At 44.0% G+C, this 26343-nt stretch overlaps 2 protein-coding genes across 3 annotated transcripts in view; one reads left to right on the top strand and one right to left on the bottom strand.

Moving 5' to 3' along the window:
• The window catches only part of LOC309335649 (ankyrin repeat domain-containing protein 40-like), an 84825-nt gene that overhangs the window by 41358 nt on the left and 17124 nt on the right, over positions 1-26343 (top strand). The window lies entirely within an intron of this gene.
• Positions 1677-8604, bottom strand: WFIKKN2 (WAP, follistatin/kazal, immunoglobulin, kunitz and netrin domain containing 2). The gene is made up of 2 exons (XM_081850787.1): positions 7967-8604; positions 1677-3693 (listed from the first exon to the last, which is right to left on the bottom strand). Exons 1-2 carry the CDS (start codon positions 8168-8170, stop codon positions 2173-2175), a joined length of 1725 nt encoding a protein of 574 aa, XP_081706913.1. The 5' UTR covers positions 8171-8604; the 3' UTR covers positions 1677-2172.

Consider the following 26343-nt stretch of genomic DNA (forward strand, 5'->3'; position numbering starts at 1 on the left):
TCTAGGCTGGAAAGATTCCTTATCAAATTTGAAGCTCATGCAGATCTGGAAGGGGTAGCTAATACCTCAAAATAGTAATTATAATAATAATAATAATAATAATAACCTTGACAAAACAGAAAACTGGGGTCGAAGTAACACAATTAAATTCAGCAGACACATGTGTAATGTTTTACATCCTCAACCCCAAATCAAATGCACAGGTATAGAATAGAGAATACCCGTATTGGGAGTAGTGTGTGTAAAAACAAGACCGCAGAATTGCTGTTCATCACAAGATGAATGTGAGTCTGCAGTATTGTGCGGCCGCAAAAAAGACTAATGTGATTTTAGGCTGCATCGATAAAGCCGTGGTTTCCAAGTCATCAGAAGACTTAATAGTTTATTCAGATCTCGTCTAAAGTACTGTGGCCAGTTTGGTATTTGACGATTTAAGAAGGATATAGAAAAACTGGAACGGTCAGAGGAGGGCAGCAAATACAAGTCAGGAGGAGTATGGAAAATGTCCTGTGAGGAAAGATATGCTAGGACTGATGGGGGGATGAAAGCACTCTTCAATACCTGGAAGTCTATCCCGTAGAAGAGAGCACAGACTAGTTCTTTGCTGCCCCCGAAGGCAGAACTACAGTGGTACCTCGCAAGACGAATGCCTCGAAAGACGAAAAACTCGCAAAACAAAAGAGTTTTTCGTTTTTTGAGTTGCTTCGCAAGACGTTTTTCCCTATGGGCTTGCTTCGCAAGACGGAAACGTCTTGCAAGTTTGTTTCCTTTGTCTTGCAAGTTTGTTTCCTTTTTCTTAAAACCGTGCATTCACTTCGAGGAGCAACTCATAGCACGCGGTGTGGTAGCCTTTTTTGAGGTTTTTGAAGACTTTGATGATTTCTGAAGCTTTTCCAAAGTCCGTGCTTCACAAGACGAAAAAACTCGCGGAACGAATTAATTTCGTCTTGTGAGGCACCACTGTAGATGGAATGGGCTTCAGTTCAAGAGAGTATTTTTTGGCTGAACATAAGGAGAAACCTTTCAGCAGCGAGAGTAGCTTGACAATTGAACCAATTACTGGAGATGGGCATTCTCCCTCATTGGAGGTCTTTGGGCAGCCATCTGTTGGGGGATGCCAAAGCTTTGGATTCTATGCATGCAAGTATGGGTTAGGACTTGGTGGCCTACAAAACCCCTTTCCATCTCTATAATTCTTTTGGAAATAAAATTGGGTTTTCTGCAGTCTGATGGGCGTCATACAATTGCACTGTAATAAGTGAATTAATGTGACAATTAACATGGTAAATACCCTAGAAACCATTAGCCAGAGCCAGAGCCACAGGGGAGCTAGCCAGGGGTTTTTTTTGCCTTGCAAAGCCTCCAGAGGGGTGCCACTGAGGCTCCCAGCCTGTGTGTGTGTGTCTCCCACCTGTATCAGAGGACCTTCCCTGTTAAACGTGGCACATTCATTTTCTATTTTTTTATTTTTGCGTAGGAAGGTGCAATGAGTCAGGTCCTGTGTTTGGTTTTGCCCCTAGGCTCCTTGTGCTCATTGCCTTACAGAAGGCACTGAAATGACTTCAGTGTGAGTTTGGCTTGATCAGACAGAATCCGCAGAAATCTGAAATTCCTATTAATTTTGCGGCTCTTTCCCTCTGGCTTGCATTTCAGATAACAACACATTCTGCGATGGATTGGTTTAACTGGTATAATTATCATAACTATAGACAATAATGTACACTTCTTTCTCTCTCTTACAGCCTACTTAAATGTTTGTGATACATTTCAGCTGGTTTTCACACAGGTCTCCATACTCCAAACGAGAACAATGATCGTTAGGTTGATTTAGGTCTGAACCAAACAGAATGATACAGATTTGGTCTTTCGCGGTTAAAGCTGCGCTGGTATTGTGCGACGATTGCTGGGGCCGTTTCCAGGCAGATACATTTTCAAATCTGCTAATAGCGGTTTGCTGCTATTTTAAATGCTTGCCTCCCCACCCAAAAAAGGCTACTGCCTCATTACTACACATGATTAATGAATTAATATACAGCTTCTGTGTAATACATAACATCAATCAGCAGAGATATTTTCTTAAAAAAAAAAAAAAAGTTTTCAGGCTAGCCTACCTTTTTTGTTAGCACTATATAATACAGGAATCTGGAAAGCTGACAAGATACAAGCAGGGTATTAGTGCAGTCCTGAGAACTCTTTTAATAGCTCACAGGTTTTCTTGTGGATGACCTCACGAAGCTTCCGAACACGCCGGATGCTGGAGGCCCCCACAAAGCTGTCTGGCTGCAAAACAGCCATTCCGTTGTGGACGTCGCCCATGATGATGAGCTGACCACCCGCTGCAGTTATGTTGGGGCACGGGCAGCTCCAGTTCATGTTTAAAAGGGTGATTTCCAGAGGCTCCCTCCCCAAGAATTTCAGCCCCATTTTCTCGTCCTTTAAAATCTCCTCCACGGTCACCAGCGCGTGTCCCGAGTCCTGGTCCTCCGTCAGTTCGGTGACGCGGCCAAGAATAACAAAATCGCTTTTGCAGAAGCTCGTCACCAGCTTTTGGCGCGGTTTGCAAGCCTTGCAGGCTTTGCAGTGCATGTTCCTAGGGAAAGGGCACATCTCTTCGCAGGCCTCTCTGCTCTCAAAGTTATTCTCGTTGCCTCCGCAGCCTCCGTATATGAAAGACTGGCATTGTTTCGTCAAGCTGTTGTACGCCCACCGGGGCTCGTAGGCTTTGCAGAGGCCTTGGAGGGCTGGCAAGTTGCAGATGTTGATCGGCCCGTTCATGCAAGTCAGCATACAGTTTTCATAGGTCTCAAAGTGGTTCAGGTTGCTGTTGCAGTTTCCATAGATGAACGTGAAGCAGTTGTTTTTCTTGGCGTCGTAGTACCATCGGGTTTGCTCCTCCCCGCAGTCTTCACTGTCTGGCTGCTTCAGACACTCGTCCGTTGGAAAGTGGGTTTTGTTCTGGGCTTCTTCCATTGACGTAGCTTCTCCTTTGAGGACCGACAGTGGGAAATCTGCCTTGAGAATCCCGCCCAGGTTTTTGGCAGTGCAAGTGTACATGCCTGCATCTTGTAGTTGGGTGTTGTAGATGACGAGCTGGGCAATGTTTGTGACCACGATGTTCCCTCGGACGTGGTTGGGCCTCATGATGATTTTCTCGTTACTCTCGGTCTGCTTCTCCCAAGTGATTTCTGGCTTGGGTCGTCCAGTGACATCGCAAAGAAAGCTAACAGTCTCACCTACGTAGACAGACTGATGGGCTGGGTTGTTGACTAGTACAGGTGGAAGGATGTCTGTGATGGTTGTCTCTAAGTAGGCAGTAGTGGGGCGAGCTGTGGTCTCCGGCGGGATAGGGCTGGTGTTTGGCCATGTAAGGTGGTAGCGACAAGTCACCACGTTGAGTGTAATGCTTTTGGTACATGCTTCTGCATCCATGTAGCATTTGTTGTAATAGGTGAGGCCATCAGATGCGCAAGTAAAACTCGGCTCTTTTTCACACCTGTCTTTGCATTTGCAAACAGGCTGCCCATCCCAGATGTCGCACTCTGAACCTTGCTGAATGCACATGAAACGGTCGCATGTTGCCTCTTTGGGCATCCCAACAGGTCCTTTCTTTCCTCTCACATCCATATACCGAGCTGCAACGCAGCTCCTTGTTCCGCAGACATTAGGACAGCACTTCTCAAAGGTCTCGCATTCCTAAGACAAAGAAAAAATAAGACCACGGTGACAAAATCTTTGTAAATTAATTGGAATCCCCAAGTGGATTATACTGCTTCTTAAGAGAGATGTCAAATTTGTAGAGTATTAGGATCACCTAATATTAGGCATTTTGAAAGGATATTTTGATATTTCAAAATACCACGTTCCCCAGAATCTCAGCCCACAGCCAGCAGGGCCCCCAGACTCTTAACTATTTATAAAGTAAGTTTCTAACCCTCACAGTAGAACTTACTTTAGAGTAAACATAGATAGGCTTGTGCTGGTTTTTTTTAAAAAAATTCTCTTGGGAAATCCCATTGGTTGTACTTCTGTATTCTGGGACTACTTATAGCTGTCATCAGGGACTGAGGAATCATTTTTCACCAGGCCATCTGGAGTGGCAATTCTGTTGTGGTGTCTCTTTTTGCACTCCCACTTCCGTTTTGGCATTGCTCACTTCTTCACACCGGTGTAACCCTTTGCATGTCTCACTTTGAGTCTTGTTGTGAGCAGAGGTATTTACTCCCATGCAAAGGATCATGGCCTGAGTGCATCTTACAAAAATTCTTCTTTGTCCTACAGGACCTACACAGAGCTATGGCCTTGTAAACCCTAGTTATTCCTCAAACCTTCTTTTCATGATGTAATCTAGATTGAGGGTTGCTTTAGCCACTTGAACAAAGTGGTTTGCTTCTTGAGGGGATGTTTCCAGAACTTCCGGCAAGCCAACCACATGTTCCACGCTGGCTGAGTCATGACAGCTTTCTGGCCTGTCATTCATGAACATCCGTGAGTGGCCTCTTATTGTTCTAGCTCCAAGGCTCCTGTAGGAGAATAGAAAGGTCCAGAACCGATTGAGATTATCATTCGGTTATATTGTTGGGTTTAGGCTCATCTGATAGGGTGTTAAGTGTGGAGAGTTTGTCCTCAGAGCCGTAAATTGGGAGGTTCCTGCTCAAATGTCAATTGCCATTTCAGGGTGGGGGATGAATTTTACTGAGACCACAGCAAAGAGGGATGACTTAGACCTCCCCGTATGCTGCAGGGCAAATGACTATCAGCCCATCCCCTCTCTTCAGCACCGGGCATTTAATTTTTTGGGAAATGTCATTAGTATCAAGAAGCATTATGCATTTTAGCCTGGTGAAAACACTCAAGGGTGGTGAAAAGCAGAGCCACACCCCTGGCTTACCGGAAGGCATAGCTTTCCCCTTGTTGCCTCCAAGCTGTTTAGTATGGCAGCTGGAATCCTCCAGGGATTTGGAGTTAAATATGCAGATGACACTGCACCCTCTCTCTCCTTTCTATCTGATGCCAGGGAAGCAATGGAAATCTGCAATCTTGTTTATGAGATTGTGATGAGCTGCAAGCGAGCTAAAGAGCTGAGAGAAGACAAGGATGCTCCAATTGGCTTTGGCCAATAGGAAAGCCAATTTGGCAATAAGAGTTCAGCCTGTTCTTGACAATGGGACAGTCTGCCTCTGGAGTGTTTATTATTATCATTAAAAAGAAAAGGAAAAAGAGGTTGCATGGTTATTTGCCAGGGATGCTTTAGATGCATCCTGTATTGTAACTTCTGCACTGAGCATTAAGTTGGACTACAGGATGTCCATACGGCCTTCCAGCTCAGTGAATCTGAAGGTGGGCTGCCTTTGAAGAGTGCTCAAGAACTACAACGGATGCAGAATATTGGTGCTTAGAATGTTCATAGTATTGTGGATTTGGAAGGGACCCCAAGGCAAACTGTCCCATTGTGCACAAGAAAGGCACAAATGAATCCCATTGAATTCATTGGCAGCACAAACATCCATTTCAATCTTTCTGTTTCTTTCTTTTAACTGGAATTGCATATTGTTTTGGGGGCTGGGTTTATGCCCCAGCTCTCTAAATCCCACTGGAACTTCAGGTAGTATGAAAAGCGGCTTGTGCATGTGCACCATGTAATATATCGACAGTGTTTGAATTGGGCTGAGGGACAGGGTCTATATGGAAGTCTACAGATGGCACATTTAAATTTATAGTGAAGAGGTTTTTGATTATTTACTTTGGGGCCAGTAAACTCTTTGAAACACTTTGCAAAGCCTGCGGGAGAATCATTGACAATTGTTTTCCTTGTGGGTAGCTGATGGAAAGGGGGGTACGCCTTAGTTAGACATTTAGCTGACTGCATGCTTTGAGAGGCGCATTGCATGACAGGGCCCTCATCAAGCACAGTCACTCAGGTGATTCTTGGGTACAGCTCTTGAATCTCATGCTGCTTCATCTGTACCCTAAAAATCTTCCTATTCCAAGCAATCGCTTAAGAATCAATGAAGAAATTGGCCTGGTAATCTACTTTGATCATAACCACAACCACAACCTCTTGATTTCATAAGCAGCACAATTTAACCAGCAGAATTTTTGTGGGTGTGTTCTTAAGCATTTCAGTCATATCTCCTCTCAGGTTCTCAGCTTGGAATCTGGGATGGGAGACATTGCTTGTCACCAGAACTGTCCTTTGTAACCAGATATTCTGGAAACATGAATAGCATGGAAATTCAGTGACACTTGGGGTCTGTTAAACTTTCAAATGATTTAGGAGTTTCTGCAATGTGTTTCTTCTTGCATCGGTGCCATTGGAGTGAATGTATCTGTTTGACAGAAGTTGTATGAGAACTGCCATGTTACTTTCCTCCTTGGGGGGGGGGGGGGGAAGCAACTAAGGTGCATATACAGTGGTACCTCAGGTTAAGTACTTAATTCGTTCTGGAGATCCATACTTAACCTGAAACTGTTCTTAACCTGAAGCACCACTTTAACCAATGGGGCCTCCTGCTGCTGCTGTGCCGCTGGAGCACGATTTCTGTTCTCATCCTGAAGCAAAGTTCTTAACCTGAAGCACTATTTCTGGGTTAGAGGAGTCTGTAACCTGAAGTGTATGTAACCTGAAGTGTATGTAACCTGAGGTACCACTGTAGAGTCACAGAGTCACCTGGTCCAACTCCCTGCAATGCAGGAATATGCAGCTGTCGCATACGAGGATCAAACCTGCAACCTTGGCGTTATCAGCATCATGCTATAACCAACTAAGCCACATCATGCTGCAGCGTGTTTTTACTTTACCAAAAACAAAAAGGAAGAGGGGAAAGGTTGCTCAGTCACTCTTTCAAAAAGCGAGCACCCACAAATTGAAATGTATCCTTTATTCAGGAGTGCTGCTTTTGCTAGTTCACACAGGTGACTGCACTGCAACAATACCTCTTTGGCGTGTGAGTGCCGAGAAGGCTTTCACTGCTCTTGGTACACTACAAACTTCACAGCATCCTGCAAGGATTCTTTTCAGAGCGGCATTTGACAGAGACCACAAACTCAGTGATGGCAAGTGCACTCTATTATTCCAGGCAGGTGCGTGATGCAGAAAGAGCACAGGCGGGTGCCTGGGTGCCACAATGAGCTGGCAGCGCTGGCCGCTGGATGAGCAGCCTTTTCTTACTTGCCAGCTCAAGTTGCATTTGGATCTGGAAGTGCTATGCAGGAGGTCCTGCCCAAGCTGTCATTTTTACTGAGTCATTTCTTCTGCCACTGCTGGGCTTTAAAATAGGTGCTGTCAGGGCCATGCCGTGCCTACGGAGGCAATTTAAAGTCCTGCCTTTAGAAGCAAGTGGGCTTCAAAAATAGGTGGGATTGGCATGGTTGTTGTATGCATTACCATGGAGTCCCGTGTGTGTGTGTGTGTGTGTGTGTGTGTGTGTGTGTCTAGTATTCTTGAAATGCACCTGTCGAGGCAAGACACAATGAATACGGACACACGGTGAATGGCAGCCAAAGGGAAAAGTCCTGCAACAAGCCTTGTGGTATGTGCTGCCTTGGCACAGATTGGCTTTTGACACTGTTGTGATTGTCAAAAACGGACCCCTGCTGCGGGGCCGGGTGTGTGCGTGTGTGCATTGCTCAGCATGTGTCTTCACACGATTAACTTTGCCACAGAACGGGACTGATTTCCATCTTCAGCTTTCACAGGAATTGGCCTGGAATTAGAGAGCTGTCAGCCCAACAGATAATCAGATCTCTGAACTAGCAACCAAGTAGGCGAGGCTATGCCTTTTACAGGACGTGAATTCCTTACACATCTCTCTCTTGCTGGCCAGGGTTAGGTTTGGTTTTGAAAGGACTGTTAACAATTAATGTGCGCTGCTATAGTAAACAAAGCATCAATACACCCAGCCGCTATCATATTTAGGAAGGCAATTAAATTTAAACTTAAGAGGAGAAACAAAAGTGCATGACTTACCAGGTCAGTGTCGCATTCTCTCCTGCAGGTGCTCTGTGCGTCAACCCAGAGGTTGGGATTCATATCATTTGGACATATCCCAGCGTGAGAGTACCGTATTGGAGGCAAGGCAGTGCCTTTGAGGGGGACCTCCAGAAGCAATAGGATAAGGCTCTCTCCGGACAGCATCCATATCCATCGAGTGAAGAATGTGAAAAAGGACATTTCAGGACAGCTCCAGATAAAATATCCACAGTTGGATTGGGATCTGGGTGTGTCTGTGCCTGGATTTTAAAAAAAATTAAGCAAAAACAAAACAAAGGACCCCAACTACACCTGCTTTCTTTAAGTTCCTGCAGGCTTCCTTTTCCAACTTGCTCGATGGCGTAGTCTGCTCTGGACCGTGTTGGATTAAAAGTCTTGGGAAGGAGCCCCCTTATTTTAAGCAAAAGGCTCTCAGTCCAAGCCAGAGTTAGCTGTATTTATACCCTGCCTCTGTACAACAAGTTGGAAAAAGTAAACTCTATTTCTGTGACAGGCACACGCTTCTTATGTCCTGGTGGCAGTCGTACAGATTTGTTACAAGGGGGGAAAAAAAGCTGGAAAGACTTTTAAGGCTGGAACTGCCACGGTGGGACCCCTGCATGTTTCTGAATGGAAGGGAGGCCTTCTTAACCCCTTTAGACCTAAAGTACTTCCCTATGCTAAGAATGGCATTTACTTCTGAAAGAGTGCTTGTCTAAATAATATGAACCTACAGTCGGAGGGATTTCCCTATGCCAGGGAAATACATGCAACCGCTTGTTTAAAAGGAGCAGCTTAATAAGGCTGAAGCAATTAAAAGCTTAAATATAACTTCTGATTAAAAAGAAGAAAGAAATGTGGAGGGAGGGAATAGCATGTTTCAGCGTCGGATCTGGAAGGCAATGCGTCTTTACAAATTACCCCCCGCCCCAAGTCCCTAGTCTGCTTTATTTATCTTTTCCCCCCAAGTTTCTTTCTTTTTTTCCGCTGCACTCCAACCCCACCATGGGAAATTTTTAAAAATTCCTTCACAGTTCACGAACATGAGACCCCTATTGTACGACTTTTTGCTGACCTCTTTAAGGGGAAAAAAATAGGAACAGTTTAACTCTATGGAAACCTGCATAAAGGAATGTACTGCATTTTTTTTTTTTTTTTTGCATAGAGGAGGGGGAGACATGGGGAAAAACACAATCAACAGTTAAGTTCCCTCCGCCCTGATCCTGATAAGGAAGGGTTTGTATTGCCCACCAAGAAGAAGGGTAATCTCGTTCGCAGGGGCCAACGAGAGAGGACACAAGCGGTTGGAGAAGTCTGATAGTAAAGGAGTTTGGGGCAGGGAAGGTGGCTGCGACTCCCCACCACCACCACCGAGGTTTTTGTTCCCTCTCGGCGCCTGCTATGAAAAGCATGTGCTGGATGGAATCCAAGAAGCTGCTTTAGGTGAGGCAGAGAGGGCCTGTGCATGCCCAGTGGGACTTTTGATATTGAGCAGCAGACCCTTGTCAGAGCCTCACCGTGCAGTTTCTGAAACCTCCTCCCCCAGCCCCATTTCAAGAAAAGTTGGTCCTGTATGCCGTCTCCCCTCCCCTCACCCACCTGTTTGGGAAACCCAAAATATGCAAAATATGAGCAAGCCAGGGCTGAACTGATACTACCCTTGCTGGTACCTTTCCCAGGAAAATCAGAGGCTCACTATATCAGGTTCCTATTGGAAGACCGGACAAATGCTAGAACATTAACAGTGGCAAAGTTTTTATCGGTGGGTGCAAGAACCAGTGATCCCTATATTCTGAACAAAATGCTTGTTTAACCTGGAGGTAGGCTGTATGAATTGTGTATTGTGTTGTTTGGGAAACCAACGTCCATGGGTGCACAGAAGAGCTACTTCTTCACATCTCTCTTGCTGAAATCGGAGGCTTTCTCATGTGTGGGTTTTGTCACGATGGCATGGTGTGGAGCACATATAACGTATCTCCCCTGAATGTTTCGATCCTCTTCAAGTCAGGCTCTGGCTTGTTGATTTTGGATTTAAGGATATTACCTTCCAGAGTCAGGCTCTTCTAGTGGGAACTTGAGTTTTTGAGGCCTTCAGCTCATAACTGATGCAAGATGGTGGAGAGTAAGAGGATGGGTTCTGCTGCATTTAGGTTCTAGCGAACAAGCACGTCTCAGGATGCGGGAGTTGCATTCCCCACACCACGGGACTGCCTAATATGATTCTACGTCCCTGGGGCACATCCAGAAGGTGCTGTTGCTTTGTCCTTGAACCTAGACCAAAGACAAGGCTAAAACTGATAAACCACAGTTTCATAAGGGTACAGTTGCAAAGAGAGAAGTTACCTATATGCCACAGCATACTGTGCTTTTGTGCACAGTGGTAGAGACGATGTATGGCCGGCTGCACTATGTCGCCCATATCACAGACTAGTGCCACTGTTCTGCATAGTTCTGGACAACGTGGTTTTTCAGATTTTAGAGCTTCGTAGTGCACTACCATGTTGGTATGTAGGCTGCAGGAGGTGCAGCCAAACTAAAATGTGTTGTTTATAAATCTCAGAAGTGAACTCTCATTACGCATTTGTCTCTGGTTCAGCTGTGATGGGAATGGTGGCGGCAGCATTGCTAGTACTGCCCTTCCAGCAGACTCAAAAGGAATAATGTGTGTTCTAGATGTCCTGTTTCCTACTCTAGAAGTGTGGCATTATGCTTTGGATGACCACCTTCTCTGTATGCTGGGGTGGGTGAAAAACAGGCACTGCCATTTTCAAGATGCATATATGTGAGCCAACTTGCATCAGTAGATGTCTGGAATGCCAGAAGAACAGCATTTAACCATGTACGCGCTCTCCAAGGGGAAGTGCTATTGTCCTTCTCCTCCTTCCTCAATCTGTATGTATCTTTCATCCCCGTCCCTTAACCGTTGGCCTGACCTTGTCACAAAATCCAGGTCAGATCAAGACTTACAATGCTTCTAGAAGATACTTTGACTTTGGTCAGCTTTCAGGGAAACAGAGTTCTGAAATAATATGTATAATATTTATTCAGTGCTGAAGAATGTCCCTTTTATAATTTGTGCAGTTTGGGTTTATACTGCTGAAAGCATAATTTTGTTGTCTGCATCTGTGATCTTCTATTGCATGTATCATCATATGATTACACCTCCCTTCCTCTGTTGCATACATTTTCCTGCATCTTCCTGTGGTCCTCCGTTGAATGCACATTAGCAAAAAGAAGAAAAAGTCCACCGAGAAGTTTATTGAATACATAGGTGGAAGTGTAGACAATGCTTGGAGTAAATAGAAGTTTGCTGACACTTTCCTAGCCAAACTTTTGTTTCATTTGCACAGTTGTGTACACATCAAATTTTAGAGACATTTGGGATGTTGGTCTTCATCGTGGCAATTTACCACAATTCTGTACGTGTGCAGTTGCATAATCTGTGCACCAGTTGAGTAGTACCCCGTTTTGTATATCACTTCTTGTATCAGGAAGAATGGATGAAATGTGCAAGATATGGACAAATGAAACATCACAAACTTGTCCTGTGTGTATCAGTTGGAATACCTGAGTACATATTTTAGAATCCCTGCCTTCTACTGCCAGGTCAAAGACTTGAAACCTGGCTCCTCTCTCTTTAGAAACTAGCCAATGCATCCAGGATTAGATTAACTGGTAAGATCATTACATTGCAACTTATGGACTTCAGGCCCAGTATGATTGCCAGCCGTCTGTGTGTATGGTTCCCTTCCCTTAGCACTGCAGGGCATTTAAAAAAACCAACACCTTCCCTTGGTGGCTGTTGGTGGGACTCCACTGAACATATTTTTGTGTGCAGAGGTAGATTGCAGGCTCTTGTAGACAAGGTGTCTGTTGGAATCCACTGGATTAAGGGAACAGTACAATTCTTTGAAAAATTAAGTGAAGAATAAAGGCAGGGCTCAATGTAGGGTGATATAGCTGTCCCCATAGGCATCATTTTCTTGAACTTATTGCACCACCATATGACACGGGCTGCACCCACACCAGCGCTTGCATTCTATACCGCTTATTATCATGGTTCTTATTTCCACGAAATACTTTGCAAGATCCCAGTCTTCACGTACTTCCTCTTGTCACATTTGGTGACCTGATCACATGAAAACGGGTTGGGATTGGTTAGCCTGCCTTAACCTAAATGGAGTGATTTGTGACATTGTGTGGCAGGCATCACAAAGAGAAGAATTGGGTCCAGTATCCAATGGGCAATCTACCAGGTGCTCTCCTCCACCCCTTAATGCGCTTTATCAGGAAATCACACAGAAGCTGACAGATTTTGACTAACTTTCCAGAACTGGCTCTACCATGTCTCAAGAGGGAAGAATCCAGGAGGAATAGATTAAAGCAGGAACTGTCTCAATGGTGCAGCAGTAATTTTAAAAATGTTGGTCCTACCATGTGTGTCTACCATGTGTGCCTTGCGTGCTCTGGTCCATGGGGTCACAAAGAGGCAGACATGACTAAACGACTAAACAACAACAACCATGTGTGCATGTGGGTGCCATATGGCATACCACTTCAGACAGCAAAATGTCTTGGCCTGGCACCTTGATGATGACTTCCTGTCACTTTTGATCCACCTTCAGCCATCAGTTTCTGATACCTAAGTACTCCGTGCTCCAGAAGAACTCTCATCAGTTACTCCGTACTCCAGAAGAAGGGCATTTTTCCTGGTCTTTCTGTGGATACTCTCAGCACTTGTATGTATATCAATTCATGGTAGTTCATAATAGCACAATCCTTCTTATCTTTGAGTTTTGAAACAGAAATAGGCAGAGGCCTCTGTAGGTTGAGTGGGTTGAGGATCTCTGAAGGCTGTGAAGTGGTACCCCCAACTGGAAGGTTGTATATTTCAGTCTTAATCACCTTGCCTGTGGTGTACAGAAGCAAACATGTCATAGAGGTAGGCAGAGAGCAGTGGTATAAAATTGACCTAATGGTTACCAGGGCAAAATGATTTGCAAGACCCCACTTCAAGATTCAAATAGCATAATTATATTAAAAGATTTGTACCAGTGAAACCACTGAGCACACTTGCACATAGAATCTTTGAATGTGTTTCCTGTACGTTCAAAGAAATTTATAACTGCTACAACGTAATTCCAACAGTTTAAAACTGACTAGGAGGGGGGGAGGGGAAAGGTTTGGGACAGACACTTGTATCACTCACCAAATGTTGATCTGTTATGAATCATGGTTGTTGAGTCATTTTCTATGACTCACTAAGAAAACTTGAGACTTGGTTGAAAACTCCTAGGAAATCTAAAAGGAGTAGCTCGTCTCATGTTTATTTGTTAAAAGCTATTCTATATCACTTTCCCCATTTAATCCAGATCCACTATTTCTGTGAAAAATCTGGTAAGTAACCAACAGAAATAGCAAACCTGATTAAATGGGAGAAAATATGTGATGGCATTTTGATGAGGGCATTTTGTGGATGCTTTGCAAAACTTGCATGCAGGAGCAGCACCAGGTCCACAATAAATTGCTGTGTGCAGAGCCAGCTCTGCCATAAGGCAGGCTGAGGCTGCTGCCTCAGGTGGCAGAAACCCCCAAGGTGGCAGCCGTGTGCGTGCCTTGCCACCAGCACAGAAGTATTGGTCAAAATAGTGTGAGATCTTGCCCAAAATTGGTGCTGACACAGGCACTGCTTCTCCACCAGTGGGGAAGGCATCTGGGAGGGTGGAGAAGGGGTACCAAGAGCAGCAGGTGTGGCGGCGCCAGTGGGAGTGGCAGGGCAGGGGAAGGAGGCACTTCCTGTTTCACCTGAAGCGGTGAAGTGGGACATGCCACCCCTGGCTGTGTGAAGTCACTCCTTAACTAATACAGTGGTAAAAAGGTAAAGGTAAAGGTACCCCTGCCCGTACGGGCCAGTCGTGTCCGACTCTAGGGTTGCGCGCTCATCTCACTCAAGAGGCCGGGAGCCAGTGCTGTCCGGAGACACTTCCGGGTCACGTGGCCAGCGTGACGAAGCGGCATCTGGCGAGCCAGCGCCGCACACGGAAACGCCGTACCTCGGATTAAGTACTTAATTCGTTCTGGAGGTCTGTTCTTAACCTGAAACTGTTCTTAACCTGAAGCACCACTTTAGCTAATGGGGCCTCTTGCTGCACGATTTCTGTTCTCATCCTGAAGCAAAGTTCTTAACCCGAGGTAATATTTCTGGGTTAACGGAGTCTGTAACCTGAAGCGTATGTAACCTGAAGTGTATGTAACCTGAGGTACCACTGTAGTATAGTTTCCTGTTAGACTATGTCTCATTTGGCTCTGTCTCCAGGCTCCACTATTGCACTTGCTACAGGCCCTGTACAGATCCTAGAACAGTTCATTTTAAGAGTTGGGCTGTGCTACACACCAAGAAGGGTGGAAATACACAGAGTCTGACTTAAGAGTGTGCTCCCATTACTGCTTACTCCAACTCCATTGTGCTCCCACTGCTAGTTTTTGAAGTTGCATTCACACAACTTAGCCTCAAAACACATTGATCCTGTAGTTTCTTGACAATGAGTGGCTCACACCTTCCGTTGTGGGCGCCCTTCGCGGGACCGCACGCAGCACCTCGGTCATGTGGGAACCATCAGCTGCTTGGGCTGGCCTGCCTCTCTGTGGTAGTCATTGGAGGTTCCCGCCAAACCTCAGCCAGTCAGCATCACAGGGAGGTTGCAGAGCATACATGCACAGAATACAGCTTCATATGTGCCCATGGGGCCCCCTCAAATATTATATTTATTAATTTTAATACATACACATACACGCAACTAGCCAACCAGAGGTTTAGAGAAATCTCTGAGAACACTTCTGTTGACACCTACTGAAGATAATAATTTCATGAGACCTTTTGCAAATAACGCTTGATGTGTTTACCTGAAGAGATAGAAAATATTCAGGTACAGGGGCAGGACATGAGAACAACTGAGCAGCAAATACTGAGGTAGCTACCAGCACTATACAACTTGAACAATAAGAAGAAGTGAATGTAGGGAACTACATGTTGAAAATGAAACGAAACAACGTAAAATTTGAGCTGCTTACACAAATGCTGGTACCCTACAGAGATTTATGGCTTCGGGCATGATACTATGGGTTGCAGAGCATTTTTCTATTCACAGCTTTCTAAATATTCTTCTTGGGTAGCATATTATGCTGCTTTGAAGGGAACTGTATGTCATTACGGAATGTTAATTTCCAGCCATGGCACATATATTATCAAAGTTTGCACCAGTATCCTCAGGCAGCCTTTGTTCACGACTCATCCCATAGATTCAATCTCTCTGTAAATGATTTGAACAGTGTAGGTACTGTGTGTAATACAGTTTGAACAATTGAAGCCATCATATGGCCATCGGATGGCTGCCATTAACTAATTTGTGGATAATGTTGCAGTGGGGACAAAACAACACCCCCCCCCACTCCTGTGACCCTGGCAGTGGGTTGCTCAGTCTCCTCCAGTAGGGTCTTTGTAGAGGTGTTGCTTGTCTTTGGGCTCAGAGATGCAATGTGCATACTCCGTGGGATCCTGCAGTATACATGTCCTCCCTGCACTTAAACCAACGCAACATACCAATGGGCATTTCGTTAAGTCCTATTATTATTATTATTATTATTATTATTTATTTATTTATTTATTTATTTATTTAAAATATTTTCTATTGCCTTTCTTCAAAAAGACTTCAAGCCATTAAAACAATTAAACCGTCTGAGTCCCTCTATGAAGAGATTTGGAATAAACTGCTAATCAGTGCAACACTTTGCATCACTCATTCTTTCTAATGAATTTTAACATTTTAACATTTTCTGCTTTTTTCTGCTCACCTTCCACAAACTGTAAATTTAATGCATATAGTGGTTTTTTGTGGTTTTTTAAAAAGAGGAACCCTCTCACTTTTACAAGCAGACATCAGACAATAGTTTAGGTTGCTTTCTTCTTTTAGAAAGATTACAAGCCCAGAAAACGCATGTAGAAAAACATTGTTGTAATCCAAATATTTTATTCATTAGCTTTTGGCACAGATATCTACTACATCCTGTGAAAGCTTAATTTTTTTTTATAAAAAAAAAGCAGCTCAGTATGACACATTCCCAGGCAGTACTTAAAATTCTTACAGCTCTGCTAACAACAAAGTCGCATGTATTGGTGTTTCAGTTGACTAAACAAAGATGCTTTATAGCGTAAAACGGTCTCCGAGAGGAGTTGTGGTAGAATGTGACTGGTGAATTATACTGTGGAATTAGAGACAAGTATATCATCACTGCACATACTACAGCAGGGCCCACTTAACCTGCTGAGATTGAGAAATGGCTATAGAACGAGATCCTGTACAAACAGAGAGATGGAGTTAAGGGAGAACTGAGAAACAGCTGTTCATACTCCATGTGTCTCCAAGAAGAATGTGCTGAGGATTTGGGAGATGAATTCATTTAGCTAAACTTAGGCTACAATCCTCTACTCACTTATGTCAGAGTAAGTCCCCTTGAACTCAGTGGGGCTTACTTCTAAGTAGACAAATATAGGATTGCACTATGAGCTGCCTTTTTTAAATGAGAAGCTTCTGGTCCACATGATTGTGAAGAATTTAAGACATCTGGGTGGTATATGCTGGAGACTTAGAAATTTAAAGTAAGCTATGTTGCTGTGTCATTCACTAGTCTCACAGTACCCCAATGTCTTTTCTCTTGACCAAATCCACAAATTCTTCTCTACTTACAAGCCAAGTCCTTTCTAAAATAGTTTGAATTCCGACAAAATAGAAAGCGTAATAAAAAAGCGTTGCACATGTTATTATTATTTTTTTGTAATGTTCTTACCTTGCAGAATTTATACTCAACACAGAACTCATAGCTATGTTTGCCTATCATGTGTGTCATTGGGCAGCCAGAATAGTTTAGCTTACATTGCACGTATAACCTAACACATTGCCATATGTGATATTAACTGGTTTTATTTGCCCCTTTACGTCACAATATGTCATCCTTCTAAACCTCTTCACTGGCGACTTTGAGGGATTGTCTTACTTATACAGTTGCGAACCACAATTGCTTTCTTTTCTGCCCATCATCTTATCATATGATTGGTTCAGAGATAAAACATTTGCTAATAATGCCCCCAGTCCTTCTGCTGGAGGTAATTTGATCTAAAAGTTCCCTAGCTTAGGAGGAAAAGGAATCTGCACCTGTTCCTGTTGCTTTGCACCAGAGTGATATATATTCATTACATCATGGATGTCCCTGGCATGAGGACAGAGGCAGGCAAGGTCACACCCACCCCTTCTTCTCTCAGTGCAAAGCAATGTGTGAATGAATCCCAAACAAATGATATATCAGGCAGGCTGCTGCTGCTGCTGCTGTTGAATGGCAAAGTCTCTGGCTCCTTGGATAATAGTTATGTTTTCCTTAAATAGCTTGGTAGTTTAGTACAGGTTTTCCTTTGTGCAATGCTTAGGCAGCTCCGGCTACTCTGTGGGATGAAGCCCTTAAAAATAAATGCTATAACAATCCTATATTAATTCAGAGTATTCAGAGTATGTTATAGGTAAAAGGTAAAGGGACCCCTGACCATTACCGTAGGTCCAGTCATGAATGACTCTGGGGTTGCGGCGCTCATCTCGCTTTATTGGCTGAGGGAGCTGGCATACAGCTTCCGGGTCATGTGGCCAGCATGACTAAGCCGCTTCTGGCGAACCAGAGCAGCGTTTACCTTCCCGCCAGAGCGGTACCTATTTATCTCCTTGCAGTGTGACATGCTTTCAAACTGCTAGGTTGGCAGGAGCAGGAACCGAGCAATGGGCGCTCACCCTGTCGCGGGGATTCAAACCGCCGACCTTCTGATTGGCAAGTCTCGTGTCCCACATTATAGGAAGAATTATAACAATACATTACATTATAGGTAGTGTATTGTTATAATTCTTCCAGGGAGTGCAATATTTTGTCCCTATATTACAGAGAGGGGACTGAGGTTGAGAGACAGGGACTTGCCCAAGGCTGTATAGTTGAGTGCATGGAAGAACTGAGTTTCAGTTCCGGGACTAACCAATTTGTAGTGCAGCCTCTAAATGCTTTTGCTTTGCTTGCTCTGTTTACATGACAAACAGAGATGGAACCAGGCGTTCAGGTGCGGCTTGACCAGTGGCGTAGCGTGGGGGGTGCAGGGGGGGCCGGCCGCACCGGGCGCAACATCTGGGGGTTAGGGTTAGGGGGCGTAAATCCACGGGTTAGGGGGCGCAAATTACTTGCCTTGCCCCGGGTGCTGACAACCCACGCAACGCCACTGGGCTTGACGATAGAAGCAACCTAAGCAGGTTCCCCGCCCCCCAGGGTATCTGTATTTTTAGAGGCTGAAGCGCCATGTAGAGTTGAGAGGCACATTTTAGGGTGGCACCCAGGTTGTTCTAACTTATACTAATTGATCTAAATTGCATTAAATTGTTGTGCTGCTCAGGAACACTGCTGTGGCACTCATATCCTGCTTTTGGGCCACTGAGAGGACAGATTGTGGGGACTTGATGGGCCTTTGGTGTGATCCAGCAGGGCTCTTCATATTTTCAAGTACATACTTGTGGCACAATTTGTCACTCTTCTTTCCTTGTCTCAACTTTGCTAGCCCCTCTCTTCCTCTTGTTGTGTGACATAACTTTATTAATGATCACGGGGGGGGGGGGGGCATGCCCCTGGGAAGCAGGTTGAGGGACTTGTGCTTGAACTATTATTTCCTAGCAAACGATACCAGTATGATAACTTCACAGAGTGTTGGGAAGTTATGATTCTATGAAGTTCATATATCTCTGCAATATAGTATTTGCAACATGCTGCAGTCTAAAACAGTCTACCTCCATGATAGCTCGCTGTTAGTTCTATTTGCATGTAGGTTTTGGTCTCTGAAGATTTATGTTTGGGATGGATGAAGATGTTCACAGGAGGGTGATGGACAGAGGATAAAGGAACCTGTGTGAGAGGCAGGCCAGAGAGGTTTCCTGGGGATGTGAGGCTGAGGGGAAAGGGGGAAGCTCCCAGATGAGAGCTGGGGGGGTTCACTCTACTGTGTGTTTGAATAAGGATCAAGGTATAATTGTGATAGAGGGATTGGTATTTTAGATAGATAGATAGATAGATAGATAGATAGATAGATAGATAGATGATAGATATTCCTACCTTCCTTCCTTTTCTATTATTTTTTTCTTTTTTTCTTTTAGATTAGTTTGGTTTTTATTGTATCTTTTGTTGAAAACTCTCAATAAAATTATTATTAAAACAACATGATCTACCTTCTCTGCACTGCTGCTGTTGACTGTTTTGCTAATGTTAAATATATCAAGAGTTATATATCAAGAGATATTTAAGATTGACAAAGGTCCTCCCAAGGAGCCTTTGAAAGCAGCTCTTTGGCTCTCCACATCAGAAAACGATGCGTGCTGGCATTGGTTGGTTACTTTTTTAGTGCAAAGCAGAAACTAGCAGCAGATGAATGACCTTGATATCCTGTTATACTAATGGAAAACAAATTAACACCCTGTTTTAATGTTATTGAAAATAAGTGTTAGCCTTAGTATACTTAATTGAATAATTTAATTAAAACACACCAATAGCAGCCTAGCAAGAGAACGGTAAGGACGCAGGTGGCGCTGTGGGTTAAACCACAGAGCCTATGACTTGCCAGTCAGAAGGTCGGCGGTTCGAATCCCTGTGACAGGGTGAGCTCCCGTTGCTCAGTCCCTGCTCCTGCCAACCTAGCAGTTTGAAAGCATGTCAAAGTGCAAGTAGATAAATAAGTACTGCTCCGGCGGGAAGGTAAACCAGAAGCGGCTTAGTCATGCTGGCCACATGACCTGGAAACTGTATGCCGGCTCCCTTGGCCAGTAAAGTGAGATGAGCGCCACAACCCCAGAGTCGGCCACGCCTGGACCTAATGGTCCGGGGTCCCTTTACCTTTAAGAGAATGGTAAAACATCCACTTGGCTGCCTCTTCTGCCATAATATTGACTATATCATACACAATAGTTTTGTGTAACTCAAAAGTTTGCTTGTCTGTATATAAGCAGATTATACAGATGTCTGTCAAAACTTCTGAATCAAAAAGTATCCACACTTCATTTCTCCTACTCCCCATTTGAAGTGGGTACTGGACCATGCAGGGAGAGTGTCACCAACCCACCATCTAGGAACACTTTTATTAGTGCGACTGAACAGAGGTGCCAGACTTTGAGCCTTCCATTTTTTAAAAGGATGTCTCTAGTCCTTCTAGAAAGTAATTAGGAAGCATAACATCTAGGCAAACTTTTAAGCCATTGGTTGCCAACCCAACACAAACAGAGGGTTGAGTTTAATGCTTATTCCTGCATTTCTGGGGATTGGACTAGATGAACCTTAGGGTCCCTTCCAACTCTATGATCCTATGATTCTTCCAGATCTGCAGCACAGAGAACTGGCTTGAGTTTGAAAGGGCCACCCGCTTCCAACTCCAATTGGTTAGGATGTTAACTGCTCCCCTCATTTCTAGAGGGAAGGTTTTGCTTGGGCGATCATTGCGGGACAAAGATGGAGGAAAGAGAAGAGATAGGACAGTTGCTACGCCTTTGGGTTTTTGGAGGATGATGGGAGTGGGAAACTAATTTTGACAGTCTTGTTTATTTAGGTGAATGACTAAAGTCCCCCCAAAAGAGCTGCACACAGGGCCCCACAGACCATAAATCTGCCATTGCTCACCTACCTAAGCATTTTCACTCAAATGTAGATACTATGAGAAGAAGTCAGGGTCCTCTGTCAACTTTTTTCTGTTTTCAGGGCAGGGGTGGTGGTGTGGGGAAATCTATAATGCCAGAGAACTTATTATAATGTTATGAACTTCCTGAACACACTCACATTGTTTGATGGGAAGCAGTAATATTCTAGTAGGGCCAGACGGTTCCTAGCAGTATAATTTATGCTCCGGCAGATTGTCTCTGCTTGCATAGCTTTATCTTTAGAGAACAGACCTTACAAGTAATCACCATTTGTTTTCTCATTGTCTGCTAAAATAACCTGGCAAGGAAGTCCTTGCCAGCTGGACGGTGGTTCATTAATACTAGGCTCATTCTTTCTGAACTGTAAGAGGCAGGTAGACTACAAATTCTAACTACGGGATGTGTGTTTCTGCTGAGCAGTGAATAATTGGTTTCAGTAGTGTAATGGATGCTGTTACATATTTACAGAATGAGAGGGGAAGAAGGCCATTCATTACTTGTGTCAAAGCTAATCCTGTCTAGCTGGGGAGAAATGAGGCAGCTTGCATCAGCATGGGAGCTATTGGCTAGTGCCATGGTAGGCTCACTTCCTAGTCAAGAGCAAAAAAATGTGACTGCTATCAAATTTTAGTTGCCTATAGCAAAGACCAGGAACAGTCTGGTTCTTGAGAAGGGGCAGGCGAAACATTCAGACTTGTGTAAAGCATGGAAACCCTAAAACAACGTGTGGTGGCCCTGATCTCCTGTGAGGAACTAGACTTCTCTAATATTCTGTGTTCCTTTAATTAATTGACTTTACTTTTGTAGTTGCAGAGGTAAGCTCACCAATGTTTATTCTAAGACCAGAAACCAAATCCTTAATTTTTCAGTCTAATTATTTTAAACTATTTGAAAGGGGACCTACTCAGATTTCATACCAGTGTGTGAATTTCCCCTTCAGCTATAACTTGGCACGTGCTATGTTAATACACATGATATACAAAATTCCAGCAAATCAGTGTATGAAAAATAAATTTGCAAGGCCTGAGATAGCTGATAGAACAAACAAGAGTAAAAAAAAAAAAAAAAAAAGCCTGAACGATATTAAGATTTTCAAGGGTCAGCCATAACACTTTTACGAACACCAGAAAAACAACAACTGAAACCCTACTAACTAGATTGGGCTGGCCACCAAATTCCTGGAAGTCTCCAGAATTCTGTGGTGGATTTTGGGATCTGTTTGGCTTAACCCATTGCAGAATTCAATAAGAATTCTATAGCATCTTCCATCTAGATCTAGAACGGTTCCCCATTGAGCCAGACTTCACTAGGTCTCTCCTTAGAGACGTCTAGACCTTGGTGCCTGCAGATTACAGGCACATCTATGCCTGTGGAAGCCTGACTATAGATTTTGCTATCTCTGCCAGCTCCTTAGAGCCATTGTGGTGGGGGTGGCAAAATACGCTTTATTTGTACTGTGTAGGCTGTGTGAATCACACCCATTACCATTATCCTTGGATATATTTTATTACAAAGGAACATGTTGTCATGAGAAGCTCCACAATTTTAAAAACAATTTTCATCTCATTTCAAGGCTTGCATGTGCGTTCTGTATAACTCAAATCCTTTAAATTATCTGATGTACATCAAGTGCTATTTCTTTCTTTCTTGGTAAGAAATGAGGTGCCGATACTCATGTCTTGGTGAAAGTACTGTGGCTGCAAGCACAAAATTACTGCCATGGGCAGAAAAAAAAGAGGTAAAAGTATAGTACTCTGTACTAGTGCATACTTCCCCCTCCCTCCCCACAAAGCACTGTGTAGATTTATTACAATGACATTATCACGGCAGTATTTTTTCCTCCATATGCTAGTGTTGGGTGGTGCTGGTGCCAGTCATCAAAGACTTGGTTTCCATGTTCCCCAATGTAATTTATTTGGAGAATCTTGGGTATACTAAGGGTTGGACAAAAAACAAAAACAAAAATCACCAAACAGGTTAACAAACAATGGGCGCTTTCATAAAAGTCTAATCCTGATGACAAATTACTCTAACAAACATTTCTTGTGCCGCCAACATATATTATGTAAAACCTTGTGACTTTCATTAAGTGTCTATAATGCAGATTAGTCTGTTTGGGTGTTTGGTGCTGACCTCCAGTAAGCTTCTAAGCAGTTATAAGAATTTGCAAGTGACAGGCAGGTAGAGGTGCCGTTTTTCCTAATCCTATCCTATGAACTCCCAATACAGTAATATGTATTCATAAACAGTTTGTTTTTCTTTGCTCCGTTCATTGGCTTCTTGCTCCCACCCATGACTCTTTTGATCTTACTTTGAGTAGGGCAGAGCATGACAAAGGCTGTGACCATAAAGTTGCCAAAAGTATATTATTTCACTGGTCTGGCTGGTAAATCCAAATTTTGGCAGGTATCCAGTGTTGCAGCCTAATTCCTGGTCCGTGCAGCAAATGCATTATGATAAAAACTACTGACTTGCACAGGCCAATTGATGATGATGATGATGATGATGATGATTTATTTATACCTCGCCCATCTGGCTGGGCTTCCCCAGCCACTCTGGGTGGCTTCCAACAAAACATTACAATACAGTAATCCATCAAACATTAAAAGCTTCCCTAAACAAGGCTGCCTTCAGATGTCTTCTAAAAGTCTGGTAGTTGTTGTTCTCTTTGACATCTGGTGGGAGGGCGTTCCACAGGGCGGGTGCCACTACCGAGAAGGACCTTGGCCTGGTTCCCTGTAACCTGGCTTCTTGCAGTGAGGGAACCGCCAGAAGGCCCTCGGCGCTGGACCTCAGTGGCCAGATAGAATGATGTGGGTGGAGATGCTCCTTCAGATATACTGGACCGAGGCCGTTTAGGGCTTTAAAGGTCAGCACCAACACTTTGAATTGTGCTCAGAAACTTACTGGGAGCCAATGTAGGTCTTTCAAGACCGGTGTTATGTGGTCTCGGCGGCCGCTCCCACTCACCAGTCTAGCTGCCGCATTCTGGATTAGTTGTAGTTTCCGGGTCACCTTCAAAAGTAGCCCCACTGCTTTTCCTCAGAGAAAACCCACTCTTCCTCTGGAAGTTGTGGACTCTCCTTCCTTGGAGGTGTTTAAGAAGTTCGATGGCCATCTGTCTTGGATGCTTTAGTTGAGATTCCCACATTGCCCAGGATGGGACCAAATGACCTTTGGGATCCCTTCCAACTCCACAATTCTATGATTCTTTACTGCTGAATTGGAACAAATGGCAATCGGGTTTTCCATGCCTTATGCCTGCTTGGATGAGAGTAACTACTGCTTGATTCAACTGTTCTGGCAGAAGGATAACTTACGTTGTATAGCAATGAAACTGTGCTAGCATAGCATTTACGAAATGTACCAAAAGTGCAACCCCTCTACCAGTGGCACACCACCGGGGCAAAGAGGATGGAGGTGTTTTCTGGCCTGAGTAATAGCACAGTGTTATACTAGCAAAAGAGATAGTGTACATCAAAGCACTCCTGCCTGCTCCTGCCACCACAAATGCGTTCCAATGAACCACAGAGTCAATCACAGTATAGCACCTGAAGTAGCTAAGTCCAGTTCATATTAAGACACATGCCAGTGGGCTATCTCATTCCCAACATGCCTGCAGAATTGTGAGGGAGCTTGGCGAAAGGGCACTCTTTGTGGAAATTGAGCACTTTGCACTTAGTCAGGCCAAAAACAAAATCAGAAGGGCAGACGAATAGCACATCTTCTCCTCAAATCCTTTCACACACTTTTCTGCAGAACTCTAGACACAAACACCCACCAGCAATCTCAGCTCCTCTCCTGGAAGGAGAAATGCTTGCCGTGTTGCCTCGCCAGAAAAGGGGAGCCCATAGTTCAAACTAGAACTTCTCAACACCTTTTGTTGCTCCCCCAAGGTGTCAGTGCACTCAAAACACTCAAAACCACAGAGTGATTCCCTCCTGCTTTTCCTTACAGTATAATAAGAAGGAAAGTCTGATGGCTCAGACCTTAACCACTTTCCTTTCCTCCACACGTGGCAGCTGCTTGTGTTTCTCACACAGAGGAAGTGGGTGGTGTTTTTACCTCTAGTAGTCTGTGCTGACCACAAAGCCCACAAGCCACATAAGCTCCCACCATGCATTATGGGTATGGAGCCTTGGAAGTGTAGCTGGAGGGGACATGAGAGAGTACCCTCTTTGTGACCACACTAACATTATGGCTCTCTCTTAGCCACTTCTGGATGGTTTTTCACCCCCAACCCATGAAGATCAGTTTATTTCAACAGGCATTTGGCCTGTGGGGGTTTATGTCCTGGAATTTATAGTGAAGGCTGAGCTGCTGTTCCTGTCTCCTTTTATAGGCTTCTAGTTTTTGGTTGATTTGTTTTTAATGGTGTATTGCAAGCTGTTTTCGGTGTTTGTTTGCAGACAGAAAAGCAGGATACACATTTTATTTTAAATGATATCAGGGGGCCCACTAATGGGAGAGTGGGGAAGGGGGTTGGGGCATGAAGAACCAAAGAGCACCTAGCCAGCCAAACCCTTTAATTACATAGGCATGTAGCTTATGTTATAGGAGAATCATGGCTACAGGGAGGGGATAATAACCCTATATTGCTTGCGTAAGACCTTCGTTTTATTTCTGCTTCCAGCTAATTGTGGGAAAGCAATGCCCTGGTAGCACTAAAGGGCTCTAGTGTGGAGCAATCCAGGTCTGTTTTCTTGATTTGGGAGCTGGCCCCTCCTGATCATTTTGCATGCTCGTGCCTCCAATTCCAACATAATCATGTCAACGGGCAGTGATTTGGGATAGTGCATTTGCTATAACAACAGACACAAGGGACATTTCCTTTCCAATAAGCTCGTTTGTTTTTTAAACAGTAAGGGCTTTGCATCATCACATTTTAGCTGTTATTTTCTTTTCTTGGTGTGCTGTATTGTCAGCCGGTCTTCCACTTTCTTTAGACTTGGGGTCAAACTGGATGCTCAGTCACATCAATGTTCTCCCTGAGGTTTTTGTTGTTGTTGTTGTTTTACCCAAAGCAGCTGCAGTAAGCTGCAATCAGGAGCAAAAGATCATTGGGAGGAGAGTGTGGCTTAACTCTTGCTTGAGGTCTCTTTTTTTCCTTGTTAAAATCCCTCCAAACTCTGCCTTTGCACTTCAAATATGGGTATATCCAGATTTTTCCCCCATCAGGACAAAATGAAAGCAGATTCTAGGGGGGGAGTTAGATGTTATTTGCTATGGTGCAATCTTTGAGATTTTTATTTTGTCCTTCCTCCAAGAAGCTCTGATGAACGTACGTAGTCCTCTCTTTATTCTCACAACCAACTTGTGAGATAGTTTAGGAAATTGACCTGATGACAGCTAGTGAGCTTCATGGCTTACTGGGAAATTGAAACCAGTCGACCTTGGTCAAGTCCAGCACTCTAACCACTGTTCTACAATGCCCTTCTTATAACCTTCTGGTCACATTGCAGCTTCCCTTGGCTGTTCAACAAACAACCCTCAAGCACCCATGTCACCCATGTCACACAGGTGGAGGAAACATCTACACAACTGGGAATCTGTTACTTATTTTTAAAAATCCTTTTCTATACCACCTAGCTTTTGAGGTGTTAAATAATAATAATGACAATC

Source organism: Podarcis erhardii, assembly GCF_964252035.2.
Source record: "Podarcis erhardii genome assembly, chromosome: 2".
Classification (NCBI taxonomy): Eukaryota; Metazoa; Chordata; class Lepidosauria; order Squamata; family Lacertidae; genus Podarcis; species Podarcis erhardii.

Coding starts and splice junctions, on each gene's coding strand:
- WFIKKN2 (XM_081850787.1), bottom strand. CDS start 8,170: ATGTCCTTTTTCACATTCTTCACTCGATGGATATGGATGCTGTCCGGA. Junction 3,694..7,966: donor GAGAATGCGACACTGACCTG/GTAAGTCATGCA, acceptor TCTTTGTCTTAG/GAATGCGAGACCTTTGAGAA.